This window comes from Dendrobates tinctorius, unplaced genomic scaffold (genome assembly GCF_039654945.1).
Source record: "Dendrobates tinctorius isolate UK_male_01 unplaced genomic scaffold, ASM3965494v1 ptg000276l, whole genome shotgun sequence".
In the NCBI taxonomy this organism is placed as follows: Eukaryota; Metazoa; Chordata; class Amphibia; order Anura; family Dendrobatidae; genus Dendrobates; species Dendrobates tinctorius.
The window spans coordinates 1,990,427-2,010,431 of NW_027361943.1; the positions used below are offsets into that span (position 1 = coordinate 1,990,427).

At 41.8% G+C, this 20,005-nt stretch overlaps 1 protein-coding gene across 1 annotated transcript in view; it reads left to right on the forward strand.

Annotated features, from left to right (window-relative positions):
* HAUS8 (HAUS augmin like complex subunit 8) overlaps positions 1–20,005 on the forward strand; it is a 163,062-nt gene that overhangs the window by 132,195 nt on the left and 10,862 nt on the right. Inside the window, exon 10 of the mRNA XM_073559837.1 lies at positions 10,661–10,802. Coding sequence (XP_073415938.1) covers positions 10,661–10,802 — 142 coding nt within the window. The remainder of the gene's footprint in view (positions 1–10,660; positions 10,803–20,005) is intronic.

Sequence of the window (20,005 nt, forward strand, 5' to 3'; positions counted from 1 at the left end):
AATTCTGCTGCAGAAAAGCTTAAGAAAAGCATCCAATTGATTTTTAATGAAAAACGTACATGTTGTGCCAATGGTGCGTTTTTAACCGCTGCGGAAACGCTTAGGCCTGTTTCACACTTCCGTTTTTTCAAATCCGTCAAAATCCGTTGTTTTCCGTAAAAAAACGGATCCGCCATTTTTTGCAGGATCCGTTTTTTTTTGTCCCATAGACTTCCATTACGGGTACCGCGGATCCGTCAAAAAAAGGATCCGTTTTTTTAAAAACGGATCCGTTGGCATCCGTTTCCGTCAAAAAAACGGAAACGGATCCGTTTGGCGGACACAAAAACGGAAGTGTGAAACAGGCCTTAGCGGTTAGAAACGCAGCATGTTCATTAATTTTGCGGAATCGCATGTGATTCCGCATACCATCAATTATATTGGCAAAAACGCTTAGAAAAACGCATGCAAAAACACTTGACAAACGCTTTCAAAAGCAGGTGAAAAACGCATGCGTTTTCCCAGGAGCAGGGTGTGCGATTCTGCTCAGGTTTATTTTGCTTCAGTATCGCTACGTGGGCACATATCCTCAAGTTGTGGTATACAGCCTGCACTTGCCTTAAATAGCAGAGATAGAAGCCAGCTTTGATGGCTGATGTTTAACGTTGTAAACATTGCTGTAAATCTGACAGCATCAATTAAAGGGATCCTGACAGCAGAAAATTGCCTATTGGGGTAATCCCAGGCTCCTGCAGGCAATTACTTGATAACTATTGATGGTAATGGCAAAACTCAACATATATAATTTAGCTGCAGTTATAAAGTAAAACTTTACTCAGTCATTGGGGTGGTGCAGTATACTGGCTTAGTCACCAAGTAATAGGAGGAGAAAAAAGTCCTTTTCCCTTTTCTTTTTACACCCCCCCCCCCCCCTTTGATTGCTCCATCCAGGTGAAGTCAGTACTTTTCTCTTTGAAATCCAGCTCATATACCGGGCTCAGAACACCGTCTCATTGCGCAATGCAGAGTTGAAATGTATACATATCAGACTCACTAAGAGGACTATGCATCACACAGAGGTGTTCGAAGCCTGAATTTCAAAACAGTCGGCGCGGTCAGTTAAAGTGAACCTGTCAGCAGGATTTTGCAAAGTAAGCTACAGGCAATGTCATGTTGCTGTTATACTAGTTAAAATGATACCTGGGGTGTAGAAATCTGTCTTGTGTTGCTTGTGTAATCAGTATTAAAAGTTTTCAGTTAATGGCCTTTTACACATACCGATATCGCTAAAGCGTCACCGATTTTGTGACGCAGCAGCGATATCACTAGCGATATCGCTACATGTGACACTCGCCTCCGACCGGCTCTCCTGCTGGTTATCGGTGATCGCGCGAGAACGTCCTGGGCCGTTTTCTTGTCGTCAGCTTCCTGCTGGTGCCGACGAGTGAGCAATGGACGCAGGCGGAAGAAGTCATCATCGCCGCGTCTGACAGGTAAGTATCGACCGCCGCTGCATCGCTAGTGAGATCTGCCTGTTTGGCAGCTCACTAGCGACCATTTAGCGATGCACCGACGTTCCTGACCGGGTCGTATTGTTGTCGGGATCGTTGGTGCATCGCTAAATGTAACCAGGCCTTAAATGATATGCCCTTATCTTCCTGCTTTAAGGGAAGACCTGCCCACAGGCTGCCCCGAAGCACAAACATGTTCCTCATCATAGAGACACTGACTGTGCTTGTGGGCAGGACTTTTTCTTAAAGCAGGAAGATAAGACTTTGCCTATAGTCCCCAGAGCAACATGACATTGCCTGTAGCAAAATTCTGCTGACAGGTTCGCTTCAAAGGGAAAAGTTATGGCTTTTTTTTTTGTTGTTTAGTTTTGTTTTAAATCCCAGGCTGGGCATAGGTTGAGATAGCCAACGAATCGTCGCTTTGCTCGGTATCAACGTCGTAAACCATAATTTTCATTATGTTCTACGCTACTGAAATGTTTATGCTGTAGAATAGTTCAAATGGCTAGAACATTTTTCAGTTCTGTTATGCTTAAAAGTATTCTGAAAATAGTACACTAGTAATAGGACATTATAGTGGATTAGTTATGCACTAATGAGTTTTTCACGACATTCACTTCTTGGATACTTCACGTATCCCCTTCATCCTTTCAAAATATCATTTCTTTGTTTTTGCGTTCTATACTTTTCCTCCTGTTCTTAAGGCCGGGGTCACACTGGCGAGGAATACGGCCGAGTGAGAGGCGCTAAAAGCATGCATTAGACACGGACCAATGATTCTCTATGGGGTCCCTCACACCAGCCGTATATTTCTCATCTGTATTCTTGGCTCCGTGCCAATCGCAGCATGCTGCAATTGTCAGTGTACTACGGCCGTAGTACGCCAATGCAAGTCTATGGGTGCGCAAAAAATACAGATTACACACGGACCACATATGTGACTTGTGAGAAATACACACCCGGTGTCTTTTAGCAAAGCCGGCAATTCAGTGCGCTATACAGTAAACTCACACTGACAGGTTTAATAAAGAGACGAAAGAATAGATATATACACATAGAAAAAAAAAAAAAATATATATATATATACGGTATATATATGTGTGTATATATATATATATATATGTGTGTATTCTATGAGTCTATATCTATTCTTTGGTTTCTGTTATAAAACCTGGCATAGGGCTCCATTTTATGTCCATTTTGCAAGGTGACGAGAAAATCTCGCTATACGGATGCCGTACGGATTACATACGGATGCCTACATGCGCAAAATACGCGACCACACCTTGATTACGGATGACATACGGAGCACTATTTAGGGGCCATTCATCCGTATTACGCCTGTAAAATACTGACCGTATTTTGCGTCGGTTAGTGTGACCCCGGCCTAACAGACAAAACCTGTTTTCACCTTGATGACCAGGACAATTTTACAATTCTGACCACTGTCACTTTGAGGTCATAACTCTGGAACGCTTCAATGGATCCTGGTGATTCTGAGTCTGTTTTCTCGTGATATATTGTTCTTCATGATAGTGGTAAAAAAATTTTGAGATGACTTGCGTTTATTTGTGGAAAAAAAATGGAAATTTGGCAAAAAATGGAAATTTGGCAAAAATTTTGCAGTTTTCAAACTTTTAATGTTGATGCCCTTAAATCAGTCATATCGCACATAATAGGTAAATAATATTTTCCACATATCTACTTTACATCAGCACAATTTTGGAAACTTTTTTTTTTTGTTAGGTAGTTAAAAGGGTTAAAAGTTGACCAGCGATTTCTCATTTTTACAACAAAATTTGCAAAACCATTTTTTTTTTTTGTGACCACCTCACACTTGAAGTGACTTTGAGGGGTCTATATGATGGAAAATACCCAAAAATGACACCATTCTAAAAACTGCACCCCTAAAGGTACTCCAAAGCAAATTCTAAAAGTTTATTAACCCTTCAGGTGCTTCACAGTAACTTTTAGAATGTGGTAGGAAAAAATAAACATTTACTTTTATTTCACAAGTTTTCCTTTAGACCTAATTTTTTTTTTACTTTCTCAAGGGTTACAGGAAAAAATGGACGATACCCCATATGTGGGGGAAATCTACTTTTTGGGGGCACGGCTGGGCTTGGAAGGGAAGAAGCGCCATTTGCCTTTTTGAAAGTAAACTGTGCAGTAATAATTAGAGGTTGCCATGTCGTGTTTGGAGAGCACCTGATGTGCCTAAACAGTGGAAACCCCCACAAGTGACACCTTTTTGGCAACTAGACCCCTAGTGGAACTTATCTAGATGTGTATCGAGCACCTTGAACCCCCAGGTGCTTCACAGAAGCTTATAACGTTAAGCCGTGAAAATAAAAATCAATTTTTTTCCCACAAAAATCTTTTTTAGCTACAAATTTTGTGTTTTCACAAGGGCAAACGGAGAAGATGGGCCCCAAAGTTTGTTGTGCAATTTCTCCTGAGTTCACCGATAACCCATATGTGGTCGAAAACTGCTTTTAAGGCACAGTGCAAAGCTCCGAAGGGAAAGCAGCACCATATTACAGTTCAGATTTTGCTGCACTTTTTTGAGGGTGCCATGCTACATTGACAGAGCCCCTGAGGTGCCTGAACAGCAAACCCCCCCATAAGTAACCCCATTTTACTAATTAAACCCCTCACTGAATTCATCTAGGGGTGCAGTGATTATTTTGACTACACAGGCGTCACAAATTTTTATACCATTGGGCAGTGAAGAGAAAATAATTTACATTTTTACCAACAAGATTGTGTGTTAGCCCAAGTTTTACATTTTCACACTGGGAAATGGGTAAAAATGGCATCAGAATTTGTCCCACAATTTCTGCTGAATGTAGAACTACTCCATATGTGGCAGTACAGTACTACTTTGCCATACGGAGAGACTCGGGAGGGACGGAGCGCTATTTGCCTCCTGGAGTGCAGATTTTCCTAGACTTGTTTGTGGATTCCATATAACAAGCCCCTAAGTGCTAGAAAAGAATCCATACGCCAGCTACATAGACAGAGTACAGATGTTGTACAGCAAAGAAAAGCCTTGAAAAAGCTAGGGGTTTAGATGCCATTTTGAGCTGTTTTTTTTTTTTTTTTGTTTTTTCAATGGAGATAAAGTTAAATGACCTGATAAAGTGAATTAAAAACCTTCAGAATCTTGCATGCTGAACACAAAGTAAAAATGAACGTTAGCCACTCTTTAACTACCACAATATAGTGTCTTTTACACCTGCTGTTGATACTTCTGTTGCACCACTCAATAGTTAGTCTTTGATCAGTTAACCCCTTGGTTACAGTGGTCAATAGCGACCTCCTATATGGTGTTTTATTTGAGCAAAAGGGCTTCCTCTAAGGTCATTGCTTAACCTCCCCACCAAATCGATCTTGGGGTTCATGATACTTTCCCATAGTTGTAAGAGTCTTATCAATTCTCCCTCCCCCCACCCCTCCAGGTCTTCCATAAGCAGCTACCTGTTGGGCCATAATTGCCTTAGTGTATCTCTTTCATACAGTAATGCAATGAAATACCATGTAATGCATTATATATTATCAAAAAAATCAACAATGGCTGCTTCCAGTTACCCTGGAGGATCAAATTAAAAGGTATTCTTAATAAATTTAAAAAGTACTAGCTGAAGAGCCCGGCGCTGCCCGGGCATAGTAACGAACTGTGGTTAGTTATAGCAAATTATAATTATCCTCCATCACATAGTCCCGTGCCCATATACCCATCATACATATCCACGATCCCATAGGCTCGTGCCCATATACCCATCATACATATCCTCCATCCCATCCCATAGGCCCGTGCCCATATACCCATCACACATCCTCCATCCCATAGTCCCATGCCCATATACCCATCATACATATTCGCCATCCCATAGTCCCATGCCCATATTCCCATCATACATATTCGCCATCCCATAGTCGAGTGCCCATATACCCATCACACATCCTTCATCTCAGTCCCATGCCCATATACCCATCATACATATCCTCCATCCCATAGTCCCGTGTCCATACCCGTCATACATATCCTTCATCCCATAGTCCAGTGCCCATATACCCGTCGTACATATCCTCCATCCCATAGTCCAGTGCCCATATACTCATCACACATCCTCCATCCCATAGTCCCGTGCCCATATACCCATTATGACATCATCACCATGGCAACTGTTATGACATATCCGTCACCATTGCAGCCTATGATGAATCAGCGTCGCCATGGCAACCATTGTGACATCATAATGAAGGGCGGGGCTTGATGCACACACACTTTTTCCCCATTATGTAGACGGGGGCAAAATTGTTTGGTGAATTGGAACGCGCAGGGTTAAAATTTCGCCTCACAACATAGCCTAGGACACTCTCTGGGTCCAGACGTGACTGTGCCAAATTTTATGGCTGTAGCTGCGACGGTGTGGATGCCAATCCCAGACAGACATACACACACTTGATCTTTTATATATTAGATTTTTTTTTTTTTTTTTTTTTTTTTTTAAGAGCGCCCTTAATAAATAACACTTAAAAAAAAAAAAAATTTAAAAATCACAAAGTTGTGTGTATTGTGACAAAGTTACTGGTAAAGTTTTGGAGGGGAGATATGTTTCACTGTTCTTAAATGCGTCAGTGATGTGAAACCGAGATTTTCCTCCAGCACACTAGGGCTGTGAGGAATTAATGGCTAATTTACATAATGGGCTGGGTTTTTGTAGAGTGGGTGGGAGATTGTGCACCTTATCTTCACCCCAGGGAGAGGTCTGGGGCTTAAATAGCTGGACTCCAGAGGCAGTCTTGGTTCAGTAGGGCTGTAGAGAGGATCTCCACTGATTCGGTGTTGCTCCAGAGCAGTCAGCTCCCCACAAATGTATGGACTGTTAGAGCCTTTTTTGTTGTTGTTGCTTTCCTGTTTTGCTTGAAGGTATGTTTACTTTTCCCTACATGTTGATTTATGCTGTGTATATCATAAACCAACATAAGATTTAAAGAGACAGTGTTCTTGTTTTCTACCTCCGTGTAAGTATTTTTTTTTTCCATTCACCGTAGTTGTGCTTGCCCATAAATCGTATTGCTGGGTCATTTTTACTGCTCTGAATGAAGTCTTATCTTCCTGCACTAAGTCAGAGAAACCATGGAGAGACCTGCCCACAGGTATCATTTTAACACTGCCAACCTAACAATGTCTAGTTTACGTAGCAAAATCCTGCTGACGGGTTTGCTTTAATATTTGGTACAGAAACCTTTAATTTGCAATTAGAGGTCATTATATAATAATCATTTATTTTTATATAGCGCTAACATATTCCGCAGCCCTTTACAGTTTTGCACACATTATCACTGTCCCCGATGGGGCTCACAATCTAAATCCCCTATCAGTATGTCTTTGGAGTGTGGGAGGAAACCCACGCAAACACGGAGAGAACATACAAACTCTTTGCAGAAGTTGTCCTTGGTGGGATTTGAACCCAGGACCCCCAGCACTGCAAGGCTGCAGTGCTATCCACTGAGCCACTGTGCTGCCCAATATCCTGTAGTTATTTACCCAGTTTCCACGCACTGCAGTAAGGACTTTCTACAGATCTTATCCAGATCTTTCAGGTTTCTTGGCTGTAGCTGGCAAAACATGGCGTTTCAGCTCCCGCCAAAGATTTTCTATTGGGTTCAGGTCTGGAGACTAGCTAGGCCATTCCAGGACCTTTGAAATGCTTCTTGCGGAGCCACTCCTTAGTTGCCCTGGCTGTGTGTCAGGTCATTGTCATGCTGGAAGACCAGGGCTGTGGAGTCTGAGTCGTGGAGTCGGTGCTCATTTTGGTGGAGTCAGAGTTGGTATAAAATGGACCGACTCCGACTCCTAAAATATATAATAAATTGGGTACAGTAGTTCAATGCAGAATGTGCTGAATATTTTTTCATAGGAATTTGTGAAAGTTATAAAATATCCTATAAAGGACTGCTCTATTCCTGATCTAAGGCGACATTCACACAGCGTTTTTGCTGAGTTTTTTTGAGGATACGTTTTTCAGATGCAAAAGCAGATCAGCTTTTTAAAAAACTGCATCACCTGAAAGGTTTTTGAGCTCATAGGTAATGTTTTCAATAGCAAAAGCAGATTAGAAAAACGCCACACAAACTGACATGCTCATTCAGCCCAAAAACAGATCCTCACAAAACAGTGTATCTGAATGTCATATCTTGAAACCCACTGACTTTGCTGGGATGCCCAGAGTCACCGCATTTTACTGCAAAAAATGGATCCGCAAAAACGCTGTGTGTGAATCATGGCCGTAGCCTGGGAGGGGCAGGGGGGGACGACTGCCCCCCCCCCCCCCAGAAGCAGGGGCATGCACCTATCAAAGCTCACTTGTATGCTGCAGTGCTACCGTCATGCACCGGCTCCAGACTGCAGGGGGCAATCTCCCCTACTCTATACTGTCTTCTGCCGTCTTCACCAGAGAGAGGAGGGGGAGGGGTGCCTGCCCTGCTCAGGATCCGATTCCTGGGCCCTGAGCTGGAGAAAGTGAGAAAGTTTTGCACACGCTGCAGCTGGCAATAAGAGAGAGTCTGCAAGAGGGACATGCTGGAAATCTGATAGGAAAAAGTGAGGAAATTGGTTATTGCCGCCAGAACCCCTAAAATTGATTTCCATCTTGAAGAGATGTGCTGGGAAAGGGGCAATTGTTGATCAAGCCACTCGGTGGCACTTATTTAATGATTGAGCGATTGGTTGAACTAAAACTGTTTCTTATAGATATGGCGAACCGAATTGCTTAATCACCCATTTACCGTGACTAAAAAATTACAAGCTGAGGATTTAACTCCTGGCATTTTCATAAGGGAGTGGAAGAACTTGCTATTTTGCCTGTCCCAAAGAGGAGGTTTACTTGCAGATGGCATTTCTGCTTCAATGAAACGGAGAGAGACACAGCTATTGGAAAATAAAAAATTTTCTGGCAGCTGTTTATGTGGACCCAAGTCATCATATACTGCTTGATGATCAACAGCTTACTAAAGGAAAAGAAGCTCTGACTGAGGTAGCAGCTAGGATGAGTGGCCTACAGGAGGACTGCCAGGCTCAAGAGGACTTGGGTCCTGACAGTGCTACTGCTGCCATATCTTCATCCTCATCAGATGAGGAGTTTGACTTTGACAAGTATTTGGATGACATGGAGCAGGCAAAGTGTTGCCGCAAGGAAAAAGATTTCACTCCGTCTCCTATAGCAAGCAGATTGACCATATTTCAGAAAAATATTTCACTTGCTCTCAAAGAAATAGAAAAATTCAACCGTTCATCAAAACTGACTGTGCATGAGGCAATTCCTTTATACTCGGAAATTGTTAGAGATGTTGGCCATGTGGTTACGGCTTTGCCTCCAACCCAAGTTAGTGTAGAGAGGTTCTCTGGCCTTAAAATTATTAGGTCAGATTTGAGGTCATCTATGAAGGAGGATCTGATGGAGGCAATTTTATTTCTTAGACCAAATTCATAGACTGCACAAATGTTATTTAGCATGTTTTTGTTGAAAACTTTTTTTGCCACTTTCATAGTTTATTACATAGTAATAAATATATATATTTGTGTGTGTAATCGATATTACATGGTGTATTACATATTTACAATTTGTTAGTTTTTTGTGTTCTAAAGTTGTATTCCAATAAATAAATATATATTATGTTCTATCTAAATACCTTGATTATTGTATCATAAAAATGATTAAATGTCTGATGTTCACATTGTACTACAATAAATTTTTCACTTAAATATAAGCAATATATGTGGGAGTTGGAGTCGGTGTAAGGAAAATTGAGGAGTCAGAGTCGCAGGTTTGGCTTACCGACTCCACAGCCCTGTGGAAGACCCAGCCATGTTCTTACTGAAGGAAGGAGGTTGTTGGTCAAAATCTTGTGATACGTGATCTTATATATTCTCCCTTAAGTACGGGACAGTTCATGTTTTTAACCTCCTTTTCCCAAGAACCTTTTACCTTCTATCCTACAACATTTCTATATGAGTGCCTGTTTATTTGTGGAAAAAAATGTTTTAAATGTCACTTTACCATTAGCATTTAATTTTAATTGGGGTGAAATTGTGAAGGGGGAAAAAAAAAAAGAATTCCTGCTTTGCTTTTTAGGTTTGTTTTTTACATATACAGCTCTGGCAAACCTTAAGAGACCACCACATCAAAACCCTGTCATGGGCAGCCCATTCTTCAGTCTTGAACCCCATTGAAAACCTCTGGAATGTAATCAAGAGGATGATGGATAGTCACAAGCCATCAAACAAAGAACAACTGCTTAAACTTTTGTGCCAGAGGCAGTGTGAAAGACTAAGGGTCACACATAGCGATACACCAGCGATCCCGACAACGATACGACCCGGTCAGGATCGCTGGTGCATCGCTAAATGGTCACTAGTGAGCTGCCAAACAGGCAAATCTCACCAGCGACGTAGCAGCGGTCGTTACTTACCTGTCAAACGCGGCGATGACTTCTTCCGCCTGCGTCCATTGCTCGCTCGTCGGCGCCAGCAGGAAGCCGCAGACGAGAAACGGCCAGGACGTTCTCGCACGATCAGCGATAGCCAGCTGAGGAGCCGGTCGGAGGGGAGTGTCACATATAGAGATATCGCTAGCAATATCGCTGCTGCGTCACAAAATCGGTGACGCTTTAGCGATATTGCTAGCGATATCGCTATGTGTGAAGCCCCCTTAATGGCAAGCATGCCAAGACGCATGAAAACTGTGACTAAAAATCATGGTTATTCCACAAAATATTGATTTAAGAACTCTTCCTGAGTTAAAACATTAGTATTGTTATTTATAAATGATTATGAACTTGTTTTCTTAGCATTATTTGAAAATATTTCTTTATCAGAAAAAAAAATACAAAATTTATTGCTTGGAAATTCGGAGACATGTTGTCAGAAGTTTATAGACTAAAAGAACAATTTACATTTTACTCAAAAATATACCTATAAAGAGAAAAATCAGACAAACTGAAAATTTTAAAGTGGTCTCTTAATTTTTGCCAGAGCTGTATATGGTCTGCATTAAAAAAAAAGTGCATTTTGTATCTGTGACTAATTAGTGAATTTTGCTTGCACTAATTTGTATAACGATTTATTGTAATTTATGATTTAATGTACTTTTGTTTGGTAGAGGACATTCAGAAACATCTAGGTTCCACCATATCTTTACTTGAAGAGGCCACCTCAAGCTCAGCTACTGACAACGTGGATATTTTGGACACAATCAAAACCTTAGACGACATTGTGCACAAGATAGAAGAAGAGCTTTATTGGTATGTAGCTTGGTGACATTAGAATTTTACAGATTATTGAAATTCCTCCTGTAAGGGAAATGTATTTGCATGGAGTTGAGTTATCCTTAAGCAAACTGTTCCGATGCCAAGTGGACAAACTGGATTTACCTGTATTGCAAGAATTCAGAACAAAAGGGTCGTCTTGCTAGGAGTACAGAAGTCTGACACCCCACCCTGGTCACTGAGTTTCAAATCGTTAGCAAACGGTCATAACTACACTGAATATTTCCTATGTACTTTATGGAGAGGGTAGTAGTTGTAGACGCAGGCTTTTTGAAGTGCAATGCCCTGGGCCCTAAAGTAGCCCACCGTCCAGTAAAAAAACAGCAATTTTAAGTAGTCCTATTCAGGCCATTCCTGGAAATATGAGCCCAGTACCATGCATATAAAAGATGGGTGACCCAATAGGAACATGTTCACATGTGGGGATCAGCATCTGCAATTTGTGATCCATAATTTCTCCTTCCCTCAAGGAGGCAGAATAGAACAGCAGACAAACTTGGGTATTTGTTTCTCCCTTTTTATAACTTTTGCATTTTTGTATGTTTCATATTTTCCTTTTTACGTCTTGCAAGCACTGTATTTGTATATTTGTATGCTCTAAAAAATCCATATCCTTTCAGAGAGTGTGTTGCCTTTTTTAGTTTGTCTGACAGAAACATATGGGGTGATGAGTCCCCAAAATAGCTTAGAGTTGTGGCAGTGTTGTGTAGTCTGTGTTGGGGATTAATGATGAGCAAATTTGTTTGCTTGAAAAACTATCGCCAAACATAAATTCGATTCGGCACGAATATCACGTTCAGATTCATGATCGGAAGCACGAGCAAAATTTTATAAAATTGTAAAAAGTGCGGTAAAATAATTGTGTTGCCACTAAAGTATTTTCAACACATATGTTGGCCACGGAAATGCTGCCTTTCCACCTGGTAGATAGACTATTTCCGAAAGCTGATGGCTGTCGCATACACCCAGTACCAGTTGCCATTACTTTTCTAAGAAAGCAGTGCATGTGCTACACCAGCATATCGCAGAAAACATCACCCTTTCCTTGACTAAATCTGTCTGCCAGGGTGCATTTCACCACAGACACCTGGACAAATAAGCATGGCCAAGGGTGTTTCATCTTACTTACTGTGCACTGGGTGACTGGTGGCTGTGGGGACTGGCGCTGCACCACAAGTATTGGATTCCCCAAGGATTGCAGGACAAACCCCTATACAGTGTGTCCGTAAAGTCACGGTGCACTTTAGACCAGTCACAGGAAAGCAGCAAAAGATGATAGAAATGTGAAATGTGCACCAAATAAAAGGAAAACCCTCCCAGTTTCTGTAGGATGATGTGGCAGCATGTGCACATGCGCAGATGATGGCGTAACACCTTGTACACAGACGTTAACATCCTTACCCGTGTGTGGCAGGAACTTCACTATCGTTTGGATGTGTGTAGGGCAGCAAAAAGAGCCCACACTGAACTGCACTGAATAGGTATGAAACTGGGAGAGTTTTTCTTTTATTTGGAGCAGATTTCACATTTCTATAATCTTTTGTTGCTTTCCAGTGACTGGTCAAAAGTGCACCATGACTTTACAGACGCACTGTATTTCACACTGTCTCCTTGACCTTCCCTAGGGCCTCCACCTGTGCCCTCAACATCTGCCTTAACCCCTTCACCCCCAAGGGTGGTTTGCACGTTCATGACCGGGCCAATTTTTACAATTCTGACCACTGTACATTTATGAGGTCATAACTCTGGAACGCTTCCATGGATCCCAGTGATTCTGACATTGTTTTCTCGTGACATATTGTACTTCATGTTAGTGGTAAAATTTCATTCAAATAACTTGCGTTTATTTGTGAGAAAAACGGAAATTTGGCGAAAATTTTGAAAATTTTGCAACTTTCCAACTTTGAATTTTTATGCCCTTAAATCACAGAGATACAGCACAAAAAAAACTTGATAAGTAACATTTCCCACATGTTTACTTTACATCAGCACAATTTTGGAACCAAAATTTTTTTTTTGTTAGGAAGTTATAAGGGTTAAAATTTGACCAGCGATTTCTCATTTTTACAACACCATTTTATTTTTAGGACCACATCACATTTGAGGTCACTTTGAGGGGTCTATATGATAGAAAATACCCAAAAGTGACACCATTCTAAAAACTGCACCTCTTAAGGTGCTCAAAACCACATTCAAGAAGTTTATTAACCCTTTTGGTGCGTCACATGAATTTTTTTGAATATTTAAAAAAAAATGAACATCTAACTTTTTTTCACAAAAAAAATACTTCAGGTTCAATTTTTTTTATTTTACCAAGGGTAACAGGAGAAATTGGACTGCAAAAGTTATTGTGCAATTTGTCCTGAGTACGCTGATACCTGATATGTGGGGGGGAACGACTGTTTCGGAGCATGGCAGAGCTCAGAATGGAAGGAGCGCTGTTTGACTTTTTCAATGCAAAATTGTCTGGAATTCAGATCGGACGCCATGTCACGTTTGGAGAGTCCCTGATGTACCTAAACAGTGGAAACCCCCTACAAGTGACCCCATTTTGGACTAGACCCCCCAAGGAACTTATCTAGATATGTGGTGAGAACTTTGAACCCACAAGGGCTTTACAGAAGTTTATAACATACAGCGGTACAATTAAAAAATCATTTTTTCCACAAAAATGATCTTTTCACCCCAATTTTTATTTTCCCAAGGGTAACAGGACCCTAAAAGTTATTGTGCAATTTGTCCTGAGTACGCTGATACCCCACATGTGGGGGTAAACCACTATTTGGGCGCATGGCAGAGCTCGGAAGGGAAGCAGCGCCATTTGACGTTTTTGGCTGGAATTGAGATCGGACATCATGTCGCGATTGGAAAACCCCTAATGTACCAAAACAGTGGAAACCCCCCACAGATGACACCATTTTGGAAACTAGACCCCCTAAGGAACTTATCTAGATGTGTGGTGAGAACTTTGAACCCCCCAGTGCTTCACAGAAGTTTATAACGCCCGGGCGTGAAAATAAAAAATTCGTATTTTTTCCACAAACATGATCTTTTAGTCACCATTTTTTTATTTTCCCAAGGGTACCAGGAGAAATTGGACCCCAAAAGTTGTTGTCCAATTTGTCCTGAGTATGTTGATACCCCATATGTGGGAGAAAACTACTGTATGGGCACACGTCGGGGCTCGGAAGGGAAGTAGTGACGTTTTGTCATGCAGACTTTGATGGAATGGTCTGCGGGTGTCATGTTGCCTTTGGAGAGCCCCTAATGTACCTAAACAGTGGAAACCCCCCACAAATGACCCCATTTTGAAAACTAGACCCCCTAAGGAACTTATCTAGATGTGAGGTACAAGCACTTTGAACCCCCAAAGGCTTCACAGAAGTTTATAATGCCAGGGCATGAAAATAAAAAAATCGTATTTTTTCCACAAACATGATCAATTAGTCCCCAATTTTTTTATTTTCCCAAGGGTAACAGGAGAAATTGGACCCTAAAAGTTGTTGTCCAATTTGTCATGAGTACGCTGACACCCCATATGTGGGAGAAAACTACTGTATGGACACACGTCGGGGCTCGGAAGGGAAGCAGTGACATTTTGGAATGCAGACTTTGATGGAATGGTCTGCGGGTGTCATGTGCGTTTGGAGAGCCCCTGATGTACCTAAACTATTGAAACTCCCCACAAGTGACCCCATTTTCGACACTAGGCCCCCCACGGAACTTATCTAGATGTGTGGTGAGCACTTTGAACCCCCAAGTGCTTCACAGAAGTTTATAACGATCGGGCGTGAAAATAAAAAAAAAAACATTTTTTTCCACAAAAATATTTTTGCCCCCAATTTTTTATTTTCCTAAGGGTAACAGGAGAAATTGGACCCCAAAAATTGTTTTGCAATTTGACCTGAGTTGGCTGATACCCTACATGTGGGGGTAAAACACTGTTTGGGCGCATGGCAGAGCTTGGAAGGGAAGGAGCACCGTTTGACTTTTTCAACTCAGAATTGGCTGGAATTGAGATCAGACGCCATGTAGCATTTGGAGAGCCCCTGATGTGCCCAAACAGTGGAAACCCCCAATTCTAACTCCAACCCAAACCCCAACACACCCCTAACCCTAATCTCAGCCCTAACCCTAATGGAAAAATGGAAATAAATACATTTTTATTTTATTATTTTTCCCTAACTAAGGGGGTGATAACGGGGGGTTTGATTTACTATTTATGGTGGTTTTTATATTTGGCAGCTGTCACACGCTAAAAGACGCTTTTTATTGTAAAAATAGTTTTTGCATCACCACATATTGAGAGCTCTAATTTTTACGTATTTTGACCCACCGAGTCATGTGAGGTCTTATTTTTTGCGGGACGAGTTGACGTTTTTATTGGTACCATTTTCGGGCACGTGACATTTTTTGATCGCTTTTTATTCCGATTTTTGGGACGCAGAATGAACAAAAACCAGCATTTCATGAATTTCTTTTGGGGGGGTGCGTTTACACCGTTCCGCGTGCGGTAAAATTGATAAAGCGGTTTTATTCTTCAGGTCAGTACGCTTACAGAGATACCTTATTTAGGTCTTTTTTTTATGTTTTGTCGGTTTTATGCAATGAAAACTATTTTATATAAAAAATAATAATTTTTGCATCGCTTTATTCTGCGAACTATAACTTTTTTTTATTTTTTTGCGGATGATGCTGTGTGGCGGCTCGTTTTTTGCGGGACAAGATGACGTTTTCAGCGGTACCATGGATATTTATATGCGTCTTTTTGATCTCGCGTTATTACACTTTTTGTTTGGCGGTATGATAATAAATCATTATTTTTTGCTTCGTTTATTTTTATTTTTTAAGGGGTTCGCTAAAGGGGTTAACTAATGGGACAGTTTTACAGGTCGGGTCGTTACGGACGCGGCGATACCTAATATGTGTACTTTATTATTATTTTTTATTTCTAAAAAATGGATTTATTTGGGGGAATATTTTTTTTTTTTTTTCCAACTTATTTGGCGATTTTTTTTTTTTTTTTTTTTTTTTTACTTTATTAAATAGTCCCAGGTGGGACATCATTGTCATGTGACAGATCGCTGATCTGTCACATCACAGATCACTGTGACAGATCAGCAATCTGTCACAGGCAGTGCACAAGGCTTCCTCATGCCTGCGCTTTGCAGGCACTGAGGAAGCCAGCTTCCTGCAGGCCCCCGAAGGCCCCCGTCACCATCTTGGATTCGGGGGCCTGCAGGAAAGGAGCCCCCGGCAGCAGCGCTGCACATTGCGCTGCTGTGGGGGGCTCAGGGAAGCACGGAGGGAGCCCCCCTCCCTGCCGATGCTTCCCTTTAACTCCCGGTACACCGCGATCGTGACACATTGTGCCGGGTGTCAGCTGTGATAATCAGCTGACACCCGGCCGCGATCAGCGGCGCTCACCACGTGGGCGCCGCTGATCGCGGTAGACGTACTATCCCGTCCATGGGCATAGGGGCCCGGGTCCCATGGACGGGATAGTACGTCTCATGTCAGGAAGGGGTTAATGAGACACGCGTTCCAATAGTGCAGAGTGAATCCCCACCACCTCCGTGCTGCGCAGCTAGGGCTCACTGCAATCGGGCAGTGTATACAACTGATATGCCTTGGAGATCGCAGTTATACAGCTTAGGAGTTGTGGACAGCTCTCCAGGCAGAGTTTGAGCAATGTCTCTGAAGGGACTCCACATAATTAATGATTAATAAAATATAACTTTTTTTTTATTTGCCAGTTTAAAATACCAATAAGTTCAAGTAATCAAAACAATCACCAAGCTAAAAATGTAAAGACACAGTAGATAAAGGAGCCAGGGTGAGGTGCCTTGCCCTGCTCTACTCCTGTACGACCCTACCTACCAGCAGAGGTTGGCACCCTTGCCCTGAGCATATGTTGCCCCCCGCTCGATGGCAGTTCTCCTAAACATTTACATCCCTGTGTAGCAAACGCTATCAGAGACCTACAGGTGTAAAGGGAGGTGTAGTACTATGTCTAAATGGCTGTGAGAAATCAAATATACTGCTAGTCCAATAGTTTACAATGAACCGATTTTGACTATAAAAGGGCGAGGGGAGAAATATATACTGGCAATTGATAAATGATGGAAAAAGGAGGCCGCGGAGGTTGGCACCCTATGGAAAAAACAAAAATGGTGCCCCTGCTCTGCAATGACTATCCCTACTAGCCCTTCTATTATAATTTATGTGAAGGATAAGGGTGAACATAGCAGCCAATCTAAAGTGCTAAAGATGTAACACAGACGGTATTTATCCTATATGCTGGATAGAATGTATAGTAGTTGTATGTCAAAACACAGCTTGAGTAGTGAAGATGAAATGATCAGTACATGTAGAAATGGTTCCCATAGAAGTTCATTAATAGGAATATACACCATGTTCCAAATTATTATGCAAATTATATTCTCTGATTTTCCTAAATGGTCGGTGAAAATGACAGTCAGTCTAATAAGTCATCACCCGTTAGAGTATACATCGAATTTTATTGAAGAAACCTCCGAATGATAACAGAATAATCTCCAAAATGAATAAAAACTCAAAATGCACTGTTCCAAATTAGGCACAGTAGAATTTCTAAACATTTGATATGTTTTAAAGAACTGAAAATGCTCATTTGTGGAATTTGCAGCATTAGGAGGTCACATTCACTGAACAAAAAACTATTTAACTCCAAAACATCCTAACAGGCAAAGTTACATGTTAACATAGGAACCCCTTCTTTGGTATCACCTTCACAAATCTTGCATCCATTGAACTTGTGAGTTTTTGGAGAGTTTCTTGTATTTCTTTGCATGAAGTCAGAATAGCCTCCCAGAGCTGCTGTTTTGGTGCAAACTGCCTCCCACCCTCAAAGATCTTTTGCTTGATGATACTCCAAAGGTTCTCTATAGGGCTGAGGTCAGGGGAAAATGGTGGCCACATCATGAGTTTATCTCCTTTTATGCCCATAGCAGCTAATGACTCAGAGGAATTCTTTGCAGCATGAGATGGTGCATTGTCATGCATGAAGATGATTTTGCTCCTGAAGGCATGTTTCTGCTTTTTATACCATGGAAGAAAGTTGTCAGTCAGAAACTCTATATACTTTGCAGAGGTCATTTTCACACCTTTAGGAAACTTAAAGGGCCCTACCAGCTGTTTCCCCATGATTCCGGCCCAATACATGACGACTCCACCTCCTTGCTGACATTGCAGCCTTATTGGGACATGGTGGCCATCCACCAACCTTCCACTACTCCATCCATCTGGACCATCCAGGTTTGTTTGACACTCATCAGTAAACAAGACTGCTTGAATGTATGTCTTTGCCCACTGCAACCGTTTCTGCTTGTGAGCACTGTTTAGGAGTGGCCGATTAGTAGGTCTATGCACCACAGCAAGCCTTTGAAAAATCCTACACCTTGAGATTGGAGGGACTCCAGAGGCACCAGCAGCTTCAAATATCTGTTTGCTGGTTTTTAATGGCTTTTTAGCAGCTGCTCTCTTAATCCAATGAACTTACCTGGCAGAAACCTTCCTCATTCTGCCTTTATCAGCACGAACACGTCTGTGCTCAGAATCAGCCACAAATCTGTTAACAGTACGCTTAAGTTTTCGGGAAATATCTAATGTTTTGATCCCTTGACCAAGGCATTGCACTATTTGATGCTTTTCGGCAGCAGAGATCCTTTTTCTTTCCCATGTTACTTGAAAACTGTGGCCTGCTCAATAGTGTGGAACATCCAGTTTTCCTTTTATTGGGCTCAAATGTCAAACTAATTTAGCACAGGTATCTGAGATTGATTTCAGTGATCCAAAGAACCCTGAGATTACATAGCAATAAATGTCCTTCGCACATAGGGTGGATCCTCTCTTGATATGGCACCTCCCTATGTACTGAGGACATGATTCAAAGCACCAGCACAACAGAAACTAAGTCTGACACGTGGTGAACGAATGACGAGGATGGTGCAGGAGTATCTAGAACTGAATATCCATACCATCAGGGAGGGTTTGGACCCTTTCACATTTTAGTCTTCAAAAATGGATGATTGGCCTGAGCTTGCATCACACGCCTTGGAGGTTTTATCATGCCCGGAAGCCAGCGTTCTCTCAGCGCTGCTGGTGTCCTAACTGATAAGTACAGCCGGATGTCCTCTAAAATTGTAGACTGCCTAACTTTTATCAAGCTGAACATGGATCTCCAAGGACTTTTAAACCCCAATCACAGACTGTACAGACAAGGTGATGCTGCATTACACTCATGTAATTCCTGTCTGTGATATGTTAAGTGCAGCTTCTGTGCCTGCTGCTGCTGCAGATGTTGACACAAATTTGTGGAAATGTGAACAGTCATGGATGGTCTCCATGTGCTAAGTTGGCTGTAATGGAAGACATGTCGGTCCCTATTATACGATTTCTACTTTTTTTTTTTTTTTTTTTTTTTTTTTTTGGAAATGTGAACACTTCTGGTTGGGTATCCTTCATGCGTGTTGCCTGTTGCAGTAGGCCTCACTCAGGCCTCCACTTCCTTGTAGCCATCTTTCCGTGTTACAATCTTTAGATTTTTCTGATAATAGTAGTCTACGAAACTGATATTTGTGCTACCTGAGTGTGGCTGAGCATGAAAGCAGGTTGAGATGTTGAATGTGGTATTAGGACTCCCAGCACAGCAGGCCTACACCGATCCCACCTCGTCTTACTGTGACGTTCAATTGAAAGCTGTAAATGCTGGCCCAGACCCCGATACCTCATGCATGGCTGATAGCTGCCGTGGCATGCTACAATTTGTAGTGTGGGTGAATTGAGGCCACTTTCCTAGTGTCTGCCCCTAATTTGATGTGTTTTTGCAGCTTTTGGTGCTGTTTGAAGGTGTTGTGCATATGTTTGTTTTTGCCCTCCATTGACTTGAATGGCTTTCGTTGAATGTTTGACAAATAAATTGGCAAATATTGCAAATTTGGTGATCATAAACCGAACATTGAAACATTCGCTCAGCTCTATTGGGGATGTGATTTATGCTCACTTTTTATAGCCTATAACAGATTGAGTGAGCAGAGATAAATTAACCCTTGCAAGCACACATCACATGCTGAGAAGTGTGCAAGTAACGCCTCCGAAGGCCTTGTAAAGTTATGATATGCGGCCTTCTGCTTTAGTAG